Source organism: Camelina sativa, chromosome 6 (assembly GCF_000633955.1).
Source record: "Camelina sativa cultivar DH55 chromosome 6, Cs, whole genome shotgun sequence".
Taxonomy (NCBI): Eukaryota; Viridiplantae; Streptophyta; class Magnoliopsida; order Brassicales; family Brassicaceae; genus Camelina; species Camelina sativa.
The window spans coordinates 1464261-1479694 of record NC_025690.1 but is presented as its reverse complement, the minus strand read 5'-3'; the positions used below and the strand labels follow the sequence as shown (position 1 = coordinate 1479694).

The 15434-nt window shown below is 38.6% G+C and overlaps 3 protein-coding genes across 3 annotated transcripts; 1 reads left to right on the top strand and 2 right to left on the bottom strand.

The window, feature by feature from the left end:
* On the top strand, positions 137 to 1502 carry LOC104790071 (transcription termination factor MTEF1, chloroplastic). Its single transcript, XM_010515768.2, has one exon. It carries the CDS (start codon positions 191 to 193, stop codon positions 1043 to 1045), a length of 855 nt encoding a protein of 284 aa, XP_010514070.1. The 5' UTR covers positions 137 to 190; the 3' UTR covers positions 1046 to 1502.
* Positions 3412 to 4263, bottom strand: LOC104793846. Its single transcript, XM_010520270.1, has 4 exons — positions 4189 to 4263; positions 3974 to 4093; positions 3776 to 3864; positions 3412 to 3664 (listed from the first exon to the last, which is right to left on the bottom strand). The coding sequence occupies exons 1-4, from the start codon at positions 4261 to 4263 to the stop codon at positions 3412 to 3414; spliced, it is 537 nt and encodes a 178-aa protein (XP_010518572.1).
* On the bottom strand, positions 7693 to 9069 carry LOC104790069 (ribonuclease 1-like). The gene is made up of 4 exons (XM_010515767.2): positions 8786 to 9069; positions 8532 to 8687; positions 8164 to 8362; positions 7693 to 8080 (listed from the first exon to the last, which is right to left on the bottom strand). The coding sequence occupies exons 1-4, from the start codon at positions 8897 to 8899 to the stop codon at positions 7857 to 7859; spliced, it is 693 nt and encodes a 230-aa protein (XP_010514069.1). The 5' UTR covers positions 8900 to 9069; the 3' UTR covers positions 7693 to 7856.

Here is a 15434-nt window from a genome sequence, read left to right as displayed (position 1 = left end):
CCCCCCCCCCCATTGGAAAGAAGACGACGAAGCAGAAACAAGACTACGTCGTTTCATCATTATTATCTGACCGTTATAGATAGAAATTACAATTTTACCCTTCTTCCTCCATTGTTATGTTTTATGTTTATCCACACTTGAGAAGTGAAAAAAAAAAAGATTTTTTGTTCTCTCTCTCCCCGAGACGACGATGATTGCAGCAAGGTGCTGTCTTTTGCCACCGCCGTGTTTCTCCGCCGTGAGGGTTAGATGTTTCGCAGGTGAAACTTCAGATACAGGGATTTTATTCCGGGAGAAGCTTATTTACCTTCAAGACCTTAACGTAGATCCTCACAAAGCTCTCCGAGTGAACCCATCTCTCCGTTCTGCTTCAATCTCCTCCGTCGTCTCCGTCGAGAATCTTCTCTCTTCAACCGGACTCTCAAGACCCGCCGTTGGTCGGATTCTCGATATGTTCCCAGATTTGTTAACTTCTGATCCCGAATCTGAGATTATACCGGTGCTTCGCTTCTTAACCGATGAGATTTCGATTTCAGAGGAAGACATACCCAAATCGATCTCTCGTTGTCCTCGATTGCTAATTTCATCTGTAGATCACCAGCTTCGTCCCGCATTAGCGTTTCTCAAAACCCTAGGATTCGTCGGACGAGACACGATTACGTCACGGAACACTGTGTTGCTTGTATCGAATGTGGAACGAACCCTAATCCCTAAAATTGAGTACCTTGAAGAAGGGTTAGGGTTTACAAGAGAAGAGGTAGCGAAGATGGTTGTGAGATCTCCGGCGTTGTTGACTTATAGTGTGGATAACAATTTAGTTCCTAAAGTTGAGTTTTTTATGGAGGAGATGCGTGGTGATGTCAAGGAGCTTAAACGTTTCCCTCAGTATTTTTCGTTTAGCTTGGAGAGGAAGATAAAGCCAAGGCATAGGTTGCTTAAGGAACATGGGATTTTTATGCCTTTGTCTGAGATGTTGAAGGTTAGTGATGGTCAGTTTAATAATTGGCTTTTAGAGCTTCGTCTTAGGTCTGTTGAAAGAAGATGATGATAGAACAACAACGATGTAAGGCAGCTTTTTTTTTTTTTTTTGTTTCCTTCTGTAGATTAAGCTTTTTGGTAATGTTCATTGTTCTGTTTACTGAGATTAAGTTTTGGACTTGAGATATGCCGAGGCAGTTACATGAGCGTGTATTTAGTTTTTTTTGTTTCAAGATTAGGTTTTGTCAGATTATGTAAGGTGTAATTAAGAACCTAGTTGATGGAGAAAGACGCTTTGAGGTTTACATCAGAAAGAGGCTAATTGACTGCAAATATTGATGATTTGCTACCAAGTACTTGGTTTGAGTAGATGATCACATTTTCCTAGATCAGTGAATCAGTAAACTTTTGCGTTTATCCATTCAAATTATGTCTATTGGTTTGAATCTTTCTCATTGGTTCTGTTAGCTTCTTTCATTGTACTCTGTAATTCACAAGACTTAAAGCATTCATTGATTCTAATAGGTTATGTGTGGTGTTCTCTGTAACTTCAGATTCTCTCCTAAATTGTTAGGATTTGTTAGAGTTGACTCAAACCGAAAACTTTAACCTTAAAGCCATAATTTTGAACCAGATAGCTTGGAAACCAATAACTCAAAGTTGGGGTTAACGAGAAGAGAATACGATCCTCAAATACTGATTCATTTACAATATAGATCCTTACCTTATCGTTGAGTTTTTGAGTAGGGTGGGAATTAAGTTAAGGATAACATGTGCGGTAAAGACCGTAAAGTGTAAAAAACGATGAGATTTCTGTACATATAAGCTCAGGAAGTAGTTGGTGTTAGCACTGGTTTTAACTCTGCCACATCTTGATGTAGTTGTTACCCATTCAGTTTTTAAAGGCCGTCATCTCCTCTTGTGTTCTCACTGGCTTTCACTTTTGGTAAACTCAATAAAGTGGATTGTATGCAGTGAATCCAAAACCCTCAAGTTTTGCATATTTCTAAATCGTATCTGAACAGTAATTATCTGATTATAATATTTACCAAGATGAAAAAAAATATGCTGATTCTTAATTATGGAACAGATTATAATAATATATTATCAAAATCTAAGTTATTCGATATGTGACTATCCCTGCTCGCTGGATTTGGGCGTAACAACTAGATTTCAAGAACTAACCTTGTGTTGACTGACGCATCCTTTAAGGCTTTTTTATCTCCTAAAATTTTTGATTTCACCTATTCCCCTAGCTATAAATAAAGAAGCTCACAGATCACATCTGAATAAATATCGAAAAACAACCAAAAAAGTTAAATAATGGAAAACGCTAAATTGTGTTACATGACAAGTCTGTGGGAATCATTAGAGAATGAGAGACTGATGGGTTTTCGGGTATTCACTCGTGGGATTTGGTACGCGTTGACAATTTTCTCTTGCTTTGGCTTGTTGAAACCAGATAATGAAGTTGTCTTCTCTCCAATCAGACTTGGTGTCACAATCTTTTTCCTCGTGATGCTACTCAATTGCTTCTTCTTCGTCAAATATGAGACCCCAGCAACTCCGATTATGAAAAATCTCAGATCTGTAGTTTCTTTTCTCATATTACCATTCATGGTTCTCCTTCCCTACAATTACCCTACGAAGAATGTTTTTGTTTCAACCTTTTCGTTGCTTGCCGGAGGAATCTCAATCTATCAACTCTATTGCACTATGGACATTGGACATGCTCTTCTCCTTCTCTTTCTTGCCTATATTGGTGGTGACATAGCCATCGGCTTTGCTTCTCAAAACCTTCCCTTACCCTGTTGCTTCTTCCTATTATTTTCTTTCTTACAATATATTATCTACGCTTATAATTTCAGCTTTCTAGCTTATGTAACCTAGTCGTCGTTATTGACAACTAATGAGTTGATCCATAATTAATAAAACTAGTTTTTTAATTCTATTTAATGGTTTTTTCTTAAAAGATTTGTTTTGTATTACATACCGTTGTTGAAACATGTGACATTGTTAAAAAGTACATAACGTCCAAAAAGCATGGCCATATATTAATTAGAACTTGACAATGCCTATGGTATTCACACCACAAAATGAATTAAGCAGTGCACGAAGATTAGGTTGGAGAAATGTTTTGTTAGATAATAGAGATGTGTAACGCACGTCTATGAGAATAGCTGTTCAGAAGTTGATTCAAATGAGCTTGTAATAGTTTTGTTCCAAAGATAATGATGGGTAAATGTTTTGGTAGAGCACGTCATGTGTAATCATTAAGAACCTAGATTACAGTCAATTATTCAAGAACTCAAATGATTTCAATCCTTTACTCATACAGCATTCTAAATTTACAGGCAATCAAACTCTTCATTTTCATTCACATCGTACCTTGTAAATGGTTCCATACTTACGATATTAGATCTCAGTAGTACATCAGACAGGATCGTCATCCTGTTGTTGTGTAGATGTAGTTGCATGAGCGATGGAGGATGATGGTGGTCCTGGTGATACTGTGAAGTGAACTGTTCTAGGCTGCCCTGACTGAAGCACCAACGCAAACTGTGTAGCCAGAGCTGCAGCTTCCTGTGTAGCCAGGGTTTGCATTAGGTTGCCATTGTAGAATACTGATGGCCCAAGCCATGATATAGCATGGAAGAAGAAATCCAGCAGCTCGGAGCAAGACAAGCTACAATAAGAATCAGATGATTTTGTGGTTTTGTTGTTACAGCTTACAACACTGTTAAGCATGAAATGCTCTGAGTCCAAAACAGAAAAGAAGAAGCTTCAATCCGCTTACAGATATAGTATAGAAGATGGGTCATCTTCTTCTCCATCAGCATCATCTGTTATGGTCAGTGCATGTCGTAAGAGAAGAAGAGCCATCAACTGCAAAAGAAAAAGTGTGTGTGTTTGGGGTTATCATAAGCGAGGTGTTGTAACACTTGTTAGAAACCTGTCAAGAAAGCTTAACAGCTTACTATTAGAGCAGCTGAACGAAAAAACGCAGCTCCGCTGGCATTTGAATCCGTATATTCCACATATTCAGTCTCAAAATACCAAGGAGGCGAGGATTATGCAAATCCAAACCTGGGATTGTCCATCCTCCACTGCAAGTCTGCAACGCACATATGCATTAGTCAGAAACAAATATAATATAATTAACCTCAAATAAATTCAGAGAAGATAGAAGCAGAAACACATGAAAGTAACCGTACCCGATGTCAATATATAGTGGTTTCCATCAGCATCGTCTGTTATGCTCAATGCACCAAACACTGAATACATTTCCTATGAGCGTATTGGTTAACACATAACAAAAATTCGTCAACAGTAAATTATTCTAGAACAAAGCCATTGCTCAATCTCAGTAAAACATTTAAGAAATTTACCAGCACATCATCAAAAACATCAACTTAGACCATATGGTTTCAGAACTAGAACTACGAACCTTTAGGCTGCCACTGCAAGCACAAGCGCTCTCAACAGTGACTATATTCCCAATCTTGCTCAGTAACAAAGTTTGTTTCCATCTTGCTCACCGGTTTTAAGATTCTGAACAGTGACTTTGTTCCCATCTTGCCACTGCAAGCACAGGGACTCATCCGAACAAATACGACATTCCGAACGGCGAATCACTAGCAAGTCACCATCAGAGGAGATATAAGCTTTCTTGGCGGTGTGATTAAGTTCAGTCGTATTCTTGGACTATCAACCTAAAACAAATCACAATGGTTAATAATACTCTTTCTTCTCTACTTAATCAAAACCTAATCCGGTGAGAAGTTTAAAACCTAATCACATTGTTATTCTAGAAATAACATAGTTTGACACTGCAACTAACAGTGACATATGATTGGGAATATGAGGATACAAAAGTAAAAAAAAAAAGAAAAAAAAAATGAAAACAGAAGATATCTCTCAACTCAAGAAGTTTTAAACTTAAGTATCTTGAACTCAAGAAGATTTTACACTTAAGTATCTCTCATGCTCGTAATGTGCAAATTGTCTCTGCTCAAGAAAACAGTTGAAGAAACCACACGTGCGTATAAGAAAACTCCTAATGAAGTAGGAAACATCATTATAAATAGGGGACTAACCAACACTTCGACGGTTACAAACGAACTCATCAGCTCTTGATCATCATCTTCTTCTTCTTCCATGTTTCTACTCTTCGAGGGTTACAATCTCTAATCTTCTTTGCAGTTCTTCATCTTCTTCCTCCTCCATGTCTCTACTCGCAAAGATCGGCTCAGCTCTCGATGGGTGGTGTGCTGGTTATGGAAGATTCGTCAACCAGCTCGGAGGTGATTCTCTTCAATTTCTTGCCATCGCAACTGTAGTCACAGGAGTCTACCTTTTCTCGTGTAGCAAAGTCACTTCTGAGGGCGATGATACAATGTACGTGATCTATGGTTGTGCTTTAGTTTACCTGCTGCTCATCGTTCTGTATATCCGCTATGGAAGAAGCAAAACGCCAAATCCTCCGGCGCCGATCCAGTACCCAAACCTCCGTCGCTTCTTACTTTCCGTCAATCACGTCGCCTCTTTGGTTTTCTTCTTCGCCTGTGATAAGCCTCTGGAAGAGGTGAGCAACGTGTACATCCCATGGATCTGTATATCCGCATATCTACATGTGTTGGTCCTTCTTCTAATTTTTCGCCGGAAAATTGATTACGGCGTATCTGACGGGCTATTAGCGGCGGCTTACGCACTCTTGTTTCCGATGTGTGAGACATACGAGGAAAAAATCTATCTTTCTCTCGCCACGTTTGTGCTGATTGGTGTTCGGAATCTTCAGATGAATTGCGAATTCTCAACCAGATCCCTCTTCAAACCCCGCCGCCTCCGCCTTTACCTGTTTCTGCTTCGCCGGTGGAGCAATTACCTATTGATATGAAAGGCAAAGGAAAAAAACCGACGGTTCGTCAGCCTCAAGCATATCGCCACGGCAGAATCCATAACCGACACGCGTCGAATTAGCGTTTTCCCAGTATTAATCTTTTTCTTTTCTTTTTCTTTTACAAGATTTGCACCTTCTTCTTGTAATTTTCATTTTTTTTTTTTTTAACTGCCCTATAGGCTATAACAACAATTTGTCACTCTAACAAAAATAGAAAAAGATGGAAATCGTTTAGCCCGTTTCTTTTTTTTTTTCTCTTTACAACATTTCTTTAGCCATTTCACGATCAAGTAAACAATTCTTTTATTCAACATAAGAAGTATGAACATTATATAAAGGATATGGAAATTGTATTGTGTATTAACTTTAGTATTAGAATTAAAAAAATATTTATACACAATACAATTGCCTTATTTTAAACTCATTTGTCATTTCTATGGTTTGTTTTAGATTCGACCTTTGAGTTATAAGTTTTGTTTATGTTCTAATTTCCATTAACTTGTCATATCAATCTGTTTTACAATATTAAATGCTAAAAATTTTGGTAAAATTTTCAATATTTTTTTTTAGTGAAAACATAAAAGATAGTTGAAATTGAATTAAATCATCATCAGTTGCCATAAATTTTTACACACCATATCTTCTCTTTGACCAAACCAATGTCCGGTTCAAGAGATTGTGAAATTGGAAACTAAAAGGTGGGGAATTCAATATTGGCTCCACATTTTCAAAAAAAAAATATTGGCTCCACATTTTCCATGAGGGAACCCCGGACATTCGATTAAACCGGAACCAGACCGGTCAACACAGAGATAGACTTGGTACAAGTGGCTATTGCCAGACTCATCTCTGTTACACGCAAGACGCAACCCAAGGAGTGAAAACCAACCCACTCCCATTATGCTCTCCAGTAAATACGATTTACAATCCGGATTAATCCCTATACATATACATTTAAACCGATGATATCTAAACCGGGAAACACATTGAGAAAAAATTAAAACGTACGTACCAGCTTTGGTAGAGCTTCAAGGAGATCGGTTTTCTGTTTAAGGTGCTCATGTTGCTTCTCCCATTCGTGTTAGCCTTGTGATTCGAATACATTAGTTTGTGTTTCTTCTTCAGCAGACAAATCTGTGGTTCTCTCCGTAACTTCAAACTTTCCTCAAAACAAAAAATTGGATTTTGTATACTGTGAGCCGACTCCAAACACAAAAAGTCAAAACTCAAAATATAATTTTGACGTCGTTCGTGTAGTCAAAGTGTCAAACTCGATATCCGCATGTTCAATATCGACGATGGTACGCAACGTACGTTACTATGTGATCTGGGCACTTGCGTTATAGTTGTTGAAAAACTTGTTCTATTCGTAGCGGAGTGAAAACCAATTTCAGAAGAACGGTCGTCGTCACCGGTCATTGTAGGCATGTTCGATGTTAATGGTGGTGGCACGAACAACGTTATAACTTATACGTCGAGGTCTGGTTCTATTCGTAGCGGAGGTATAACGAAGAAAACGCTCATCGTACAAATCCGACGACATGTGCAACTCAAAGAAACTGTTGCCGTCTCCTGTTGATTAATTGATCTCTATGGTTGCTTGAGTCAGAAGATTTCGACTTTTAAGTATTACCCGAAAAAAAAAAGTACTATTAATTCTTAATTTTATTATGAAGATTTATTACTTTTATATAATCAAATCTGTTGCCGATTTTGGGAAATATATATATTCCGTAAATTTCTCAATTGTTATCTCTAGTATAAAAATTATTAATTACTAGAAATATATTAAAAAGCATAATGTAAATGAGAAAGGAAAAATAATATACTTCGAAATTGAACTAATATCATCATCAGCCAATAGCATCCCATAAATTTTTATTACACCATTATCTTCTCTTTGACCAAACTAAACCAATCTCCATGAACAAAAGATCGATTCCGGTTCAAGAGAATGTGAGAATTAGAAATTGGAAAATTAAAAAGAAGGGAATTCGATCTCGGTTCCACATTTGCCATGAGGGAAAACCGGACATTCGATTAAACCGGAACCAGACCGGTCAACACAAAGATAGACTTGGTACAATTGGCTGTTGCCTGATTCATCTCTGTTACACTCAATCCAAGGAGTGAAACCAATCGACTCTTTAATCGAATCTCGTATGCTCTCCAAAGAATACGATTTACCATCCGGATTAATCCCTATTACACACATAAAACCAATAATTAGACCGATGAGACCAAAGCCGGGAAAAATAAAATGGAGAATTGAAATTAAAACGTACCGGCTTTGGTTAGAGCTCCAAGGAGATCGGTTTTCTGTTTAAGGTCAAGAGCGGTTTGGAAATACTCATGTTGATCGATAACCGATTCGGAGCAAGTTCCATGCTTCTCCCATTCGTGTTCCCAAAACGCGTCACCTGAACCGCTCGGGCAAGCCAGTGTTGGCCAGCTCTTCGTCATTGAGGTGATAAGATCTGATATCTGTACCAAACCAAATCAAACCAACCGGTTATGTTTCAAAATTTTCCATTAGTTGTGAATCTTTAAACCAAGAAGAGGGTACATTTTCCCGTGATCGAACTAACACAATAATAACACAATCATATTGCAAATTGCAAGCAACCCGAATCAAACCGGTTAATCTTATTACCGTGGATTTATCGAATGGTTTAGTGTCATCGCAGTTAGATGGATAAGTGCCATCTTTGTAGTTAGGCCAGAGACCATGAATACCAAAATCAGCAGCTGGTTTGCCTGAAGTTGGATAACAACACGTCTTCTGTGTGTCACAGTATGATCCTGGCCACTTTTAAAATCAAACACAAAACAATATCAGAACACATGTTTAGAAAATCAATACAAACATTCTTAGATGATGATGGTTATAAGTAATGGTTTTGTTACTTGTTGGACGAAGTAGAAGAAATCGAAATCCTCGGAGGAAGACGAAGCAGCGAAGACAGAAGGCAAGATTACGAGAAGACTGATCAAACACAATGATGCTAGAAGAATCTTCATCTTTGATTCTTTTGTAAGAGATGATTGTGTTTTGAAAGTTTTAGGATTGAGATTGTCTAATGGGAATATATATATACAAAGGGAAATAGTATCAGAGGAATGTGAACAGAGAGATATCAGTTTCCTTGTTTATGTAATAATGAAATAGACAGATACATCAAAAGAATCTGGGAGTTTTATGGTATATACCTTTTTTATGTGAAGTGTATGTATATTTACGAGATATGTTTTTAATTTTGTTATTTTTCTATATCGGAATCTGAATCAAGTTATGAGATTACGTGTGGACATAGTTGTAGTTTTTTAATTTTGAAGTTGTAACGTTCACACCTGTTGGTTAGAAGGGTCATTTTGAATGCTCGTAACGGCCCAAATAATTGTTATATTTATGCTTTTGAGGAAGCCCAATTTTTTACATTTATAACTTTTTTTTGGTGACAGACCAACTCCAACCCATCTCCATTTCTACCTCCAAACTTTATTTTGCAGAAAAAACCTTTTCCAACCCCACTTCATTTTCATCTCCAAAATGGAGATCTCTATATTTGTCTCTATATTTGGAAATTTTTAATTCATTTCTCTATTTTGGAGTTGAGCTTTTTTATTTACAAATCAGTCCCTTAAATTTATATAGATTTATATTTTATATCTAAATACAGGTAAATATTATTATTTTCTACTTAAACTTATAAATAATAATTTTAAAATTCGACAATTAACATATATAACATAGAAAATAGAAAATACAAACAAAAGTACAAAATAACATTACTACCAATAAAATTTAAAACACATAATATGACTTAAACTGAAGATTAAAAACAACTTAATACAACAAATACTAATAATTGATGAATGTTGTATAATGTAATGTTATTCAATAATAAATTTTAAATATAAATAACATGCTAAAATTTTTCTTTTCTGCTAAAAATAAAATAATTAGGTCAAATTTGTAATTTTAATAAATAAAGGATCATTATATAAATTAATAATAAAATATAAGAATAATATTCTTAGAATATTCTCTTTTGGAGTCAAAATATGGAGAAATAGGTTGGAGTAAAACCATCTCCAAAATGAAATTACTCCAAAATAGAGTCAAAAATGAAGAAATGGGTTGGAGATGCCCTTAACTTAACTTATCTAATAATCATTAGTAGTTTTCATTAAGATTTTATCTAAAAATAAATAAATTGCATTCGGCAATAGAGAAAATCATAAAACATGTAAAAAAAAAAAAGATTACATTATCACGTTCACATCAAAGAGTGTTGATTGTTGAATGTTGATAAAACAAAAATTGAGTTTAAACATATGTTCTTTTTTTTTTTTTTTTAAACTAAGACCAACTCCAATCCATCTCCATTTCTACCTCCAAACTCCATTTTGAAGAAAAACTTTCTCCAACCCCACTTCATTTCTATCTCCACAATGGAGATCTCTATATTTGTCTCTATATTTGGAGACTTTTAATTTATTTCTCTATTTTAGAGTTGAGCTTTTTTATTTGCAAATCAGTCCTTTAAATTTATATAGATTTATATTTTATATCTAAATACAGTTAAATATTATTATTTTCTACTTAAACTTATAAATAATAATTTTAAATTCAACAATTAACATATATAACATAGAAAATAGACAATACAAACAAAAGTACAAAATAACATTACTACCAATAAAATTTAATACACATAATATGACTTAAACTAAAGATTAAAACAACTTAATACAATAAATACTAATAATTAATAAATGTTGTGTAATGTAATATTGTTCAATAATAAATTTTAAATATAAATAACATGCTAAAATTTTTATTTTTTGCTAAAAATAAAATAATTGGGTCAAATTTGTAATTTTAATAAATAAAGGATCATTATATAAATTAATAATAAGATATAAGAAGAATATTCTAAGAATATTCTCTTTTGGAGTTAAATATGGAGAAATAAAAAAAGAAGATCTTCCTAACTACTACTAAAAGATTAACCAAAAAAAAAACCCCCTTTTCCCTTCTCCCCACCGTTGCCGATCTCGGCGGCGGCAACCCCCGGAACCCTAAATGACTAAGAAAAAGAAATCCCCCCGCAAGTCCTCGTCCTCTGGTTCATCAGCTCCTCCCCTTCGTCGAGCTGAGAGCTCGGTAGCTCCCCAACCGCAGATTTCGACTCCCCCCTGTTCCGCCTCCGACAAAAACGAATGCGCCTCCTGGTTCCACCGCCTTAAAGGACCTCTCCGTGGAAGGTTCCAGTCAGGCAAAATCGTCTAGCCATGTGGTCAGTCCAACAACCTCGAGTGGTTCACGAACTCAGATCCCAGACCCTATCACAGACCCAGTGGCTGCTCCCCTGAATCCAACCCTCCCGAATTGGAAGCAAATGCTTCTAGGTTCTTCCGGTAAGATGGAAAAGAAGGGTACCCCCTATTCTCTCGAATCTGGTGAACTATGTGTTAAAATCCCTAATGCTGTGATAAAAAAGAATCAAAACAGATGGAAAGACTTCATCATAGGTCAGTTCCATAGTAACCTTCCTTCCAAAGGAGCTCTTTTTGCTATTCTCAACGGTATCTGGAGCCGCCGCAAGAGGGATATCACCATTTCTAAGCAAGGACCGAAATCGGTTCTTATCCGGATCCCTTGCGATGAAACCCGGCGTAGAGTATTAGCTCAAAGGGTGTGGCATATTGAAGGTCAATCGATGTTTGTTGCGGATTGGGAACCTGGCCTCTCTCCAGTTATGCCTGAACTCACTGAAGCCCCTGTCTGGCTGGAGTTCAGAGGTGTCCCTCCTCAGTTCTTTTCAGAAGAAGCTCTTGAACATGTGGCAAGGGATGATTGGTCATCCGGTTTTTTGTCACCCTGCTACTCTCAATCTAACGGACTTAGAGGTGGCCAAAGTATTCACGATAGTGGATATTACCAAACCTTTGCCAGAAGCTGTTAATGTTCAGTTTGAATCAGGGGAGATTTCCAGAATTGAAGTATCAAGCCCTTGGCTTCCCCCGACCTGTGATTTCTGGCAGGGAATAGGTCACACCATCAAACGATGTCCTACGACCCCTATTCTCTGTACCCGCTGTAACTCAACGGCTCACAAGGGTGAAGACTGCCCGCGAATGACGAGGACCACCACTGAAGGGCTCAACAGGAAAAACCCGAGTAGGAGACGTAAAGACAGAGAAAGGAAAATTTCGGTTGCTGTGGATGCTCCCTCCAATCGGCTTCCCTCTCCTTACCCCAAATCAGGTTCGTTTGAAATGGCTATTAACTTGGGCAATCCCCCCAAACCCCCGAAGTCCTCCAAACATTCCAAGAAGCCCTTACCTTCCAGGTGTTCCTCATCCTCGGCTCCATCCTCTTCGGAATCTGATCCTGTAGAGGAATCATCTTCTTCGGATTCCCCATCTGAAGAAGACGATAATCCGGCTGATAATGCAAACTTTATCCGTGTTTTGTCTAAGAAGGAAAGACGTTTCGAGCGTGCTTCCACAGGGAAGAGCTCTCCCCCCAAATCATCCCGTTAATGTCAAAGATAAACATTTTTTGTTGGAACGTAAGAGGTTTTAATCATAGTGTAAAGAGGAGAGGTTTCCGGAAATGGCTACGGCAGTATAAGCCGGTTTTTGGCAGTCTTGTGGAGACGCGAGTTAGGCAACACAAATCTCACAAGTGCTTGCAGTCCACCTTTACTGGTTGGAATTTTGAGGCTAATTATGAGTTTGCAGAGCTGGGTAGAATCTGGGTTATCTGGGACCAGTCAGTGAGACTCCTCATTCACTCCAAATCAAAGCAGATGATCACCTGCATCGTTTTGTTGCCTAATGAGGACAGCGAGATCATTGTATCCTTTGTGTATGCGGTTAACTGTCGATATGGGAGACAACAACTGTAGGAGGAGATATGTTCACTTTCCAGGGATCCCTCTATCAACTTTCGGCCTTGGACAGTGATAGGAGATTTTAACCAAACCCTAAATCCCTCAGAGCATTCCTCGGGAGGCACTCGAATCAGGAAAGGGATGGAGGAGTTCAGAGACTGTCTTCTCTACGCTAATCTTCAAGATCTCTCCATCCGAGGGAATAAGTTCACATGATGGAATAAGCAGGAGCAGAATCCTATTGCCAAAAAATTGGATAGAATCCTCATTAATGATGAATGGATGGTCAAGTTTCCATTGTCCTTTGCTCAGTTTAATGACCCCGACTTTTCAGATCATTCACCTGCCATAATTGATCTTGACAAAGCGCAAAGAGGTCGAAGTCACTTTATGATCTCCCACTATCTTCTTCAGCACGAGGAGTTTTTACCTAGACTCCTAATGTTTTGGCACTCCACTCAATATCAAGGCACTGCTCAATTTTGTTTGGCAAAGAAACTGAAAGCTCTGAAAAACGTCATCCGAGACCTCAATAGAGAGCATTTTTCGGATTTGGAGAAACGAACCAAGGAGGCTCAGGAACGACTACTACACTGCCAGTCTATCCTCCTGACCAACCCTACTCGTTCAGCAGCGGTAGATGAGAAAAAGGCTCACCAGGATTGGCTATTCCTCGCTAAGGCCGAGGAAAAGTTCCTATATGAGAGAGCGAGGATCAAGTGGTTTGAATGTGGGGATCTCAATACAGCTTATTTTCATAGAATTGTAGCAACCAGGCGAGCCATGAACCAGATCCACTACTTGGTAGACGCTCAAGGGCAACGGCTGAGCAACTCGGCAGATGTTAAGCAACATTGTGTGTCCTTTTATGAAGACCTTCTTGGGGGAGACTTTTCTACTCTCACCTCTACTAAGATTGAGCAACTCCGGGATTTTATCCCTTTCAGGTTAAGCCAATCCCTCTCTGATTCTCTTATTGTTGATGTCACGGATGATGAAATCAAAAAGGAAGTTTTCTCTATGCCAACAAACAAGACTCCGGGCCCTGATGGTTACACGGGAGAGTTTTATAGAACTTCTTGGGATATAATTGGTCATGATATCATTGCGGCTGTCAAGGAGTTTTTTAGCACAGGAAATCTCCTAAAGCAAACAAATGCTACCGCTTTGAGTCTAATTCCAAAAGAGATAGGAGCTGAGCATATCACCAAGTTTAGACCAATCTCTTGCTGTAACGTGATCTACAAGACCATCTCCAAAATAATTGCTCGCCGAATGGAGAATCTGTTGCCTCTCATGATCTCCAACTGCCAGTCTGCCTTTGTCAAGGGTAGGTTGCTAGTTGAAAACGTGCTCCTGGCTACAGAGATGGTCCAAGGCTTTGGTCGAACCAACATATCTCCTAGAGCTCTTTTGAAAGTTGACCTTCGGAAAGCTTTCGATAGTGTCAAGTGGGATTTCATCTTAAGGGTGCTAGAGATTGCCCAATTCCCGCACAAGTTCATCGCATGGATTAAGCAATGTCTGACTACCACTTCCTTCTCTGTTAAGGTTAATGGGGAACTTTGTGGATATTTTAGAGGAGCCAGAGGTCTAAGACAGGGGGACCCGCTCTCCCCTTCTCTCTTCGTGATTGCTATGGAAGTTCTGACCAACATGCTCAATTCCAGGTTCGCAACAGGTCATATAGGCTATCATCCTCTTGGCAAGAACCCTCTTATTTCCCACCTTGTCTTCGAGGATGATCTCATGATCTTCTATGATGGAGGGCTCAGTTCTCTTCAGGAGATTGCCTCCTTGCTTGACACCTTCAAAAATCTATCTGGGTTGCACATGAATAGAGATAAATCCACACTGTTCGTGGTAGGCTCTCCGACAGATGGCCTTGATCAACTTGGTTACCAGATTGGTTCCCTACCTGTGCGATACCTTGGCTTGCCTTTACTTCATCTTAAGCTTAAGAAAGAGGATTATTCTCCGCTGCTGGACAAGATCAAAGAGTGGTTCTCTGCTTGGTCTACAAAACCCCTCTCTTTTGCTGGCAGACTCCAATTAATCTCTGCGGTTATCTACAGCACGGTAAATTTCTGGTCCCCAGCCTTTGCCTTACCAAAAGGCTGCCTGCGAGCTATAGAGACAATGTGTAACGCGTTCCTGTGGTCTGGAAACATCACCAGACGCCCTGTTGTCAAAGTTTCCTGGAAAGACATATGTCTACCAAAGAAAGAAGGTGGACTGGGCCTTCGCAACTTTGTTATCTGGAATAAAGTCTTGACTATGAAGCTAGTTTGGATGCTAATCACGAATAGTGGATCTCTTTGGGTTGCTTGGATGAAGAAACACATGCTCAAGAACGCTGGTTATTGGATAGATGATGTCCCCCAAGGTTCCTCCTGGATGTGGCGTTATCTCCATGCTCGGAAACCGTTGGTCAAATCTCTTTTGGGAAGTTCCATTGGCGATGGTAAAACTACGAGTTATTGGTATGATAATTGGTGCGGTTTGGGTCCTCTCATTGACTACCTGGGTCCTGATGGACCAAGATTAATGGGTATTCCTCGGGAGGCTAAAGTAGCGCAAGGAGCTGGTCCGCATGGTTGGAAACTTCCATCAAGCAGGACTCGTAATCCTCTTTTGCTCACAGTCCGGAA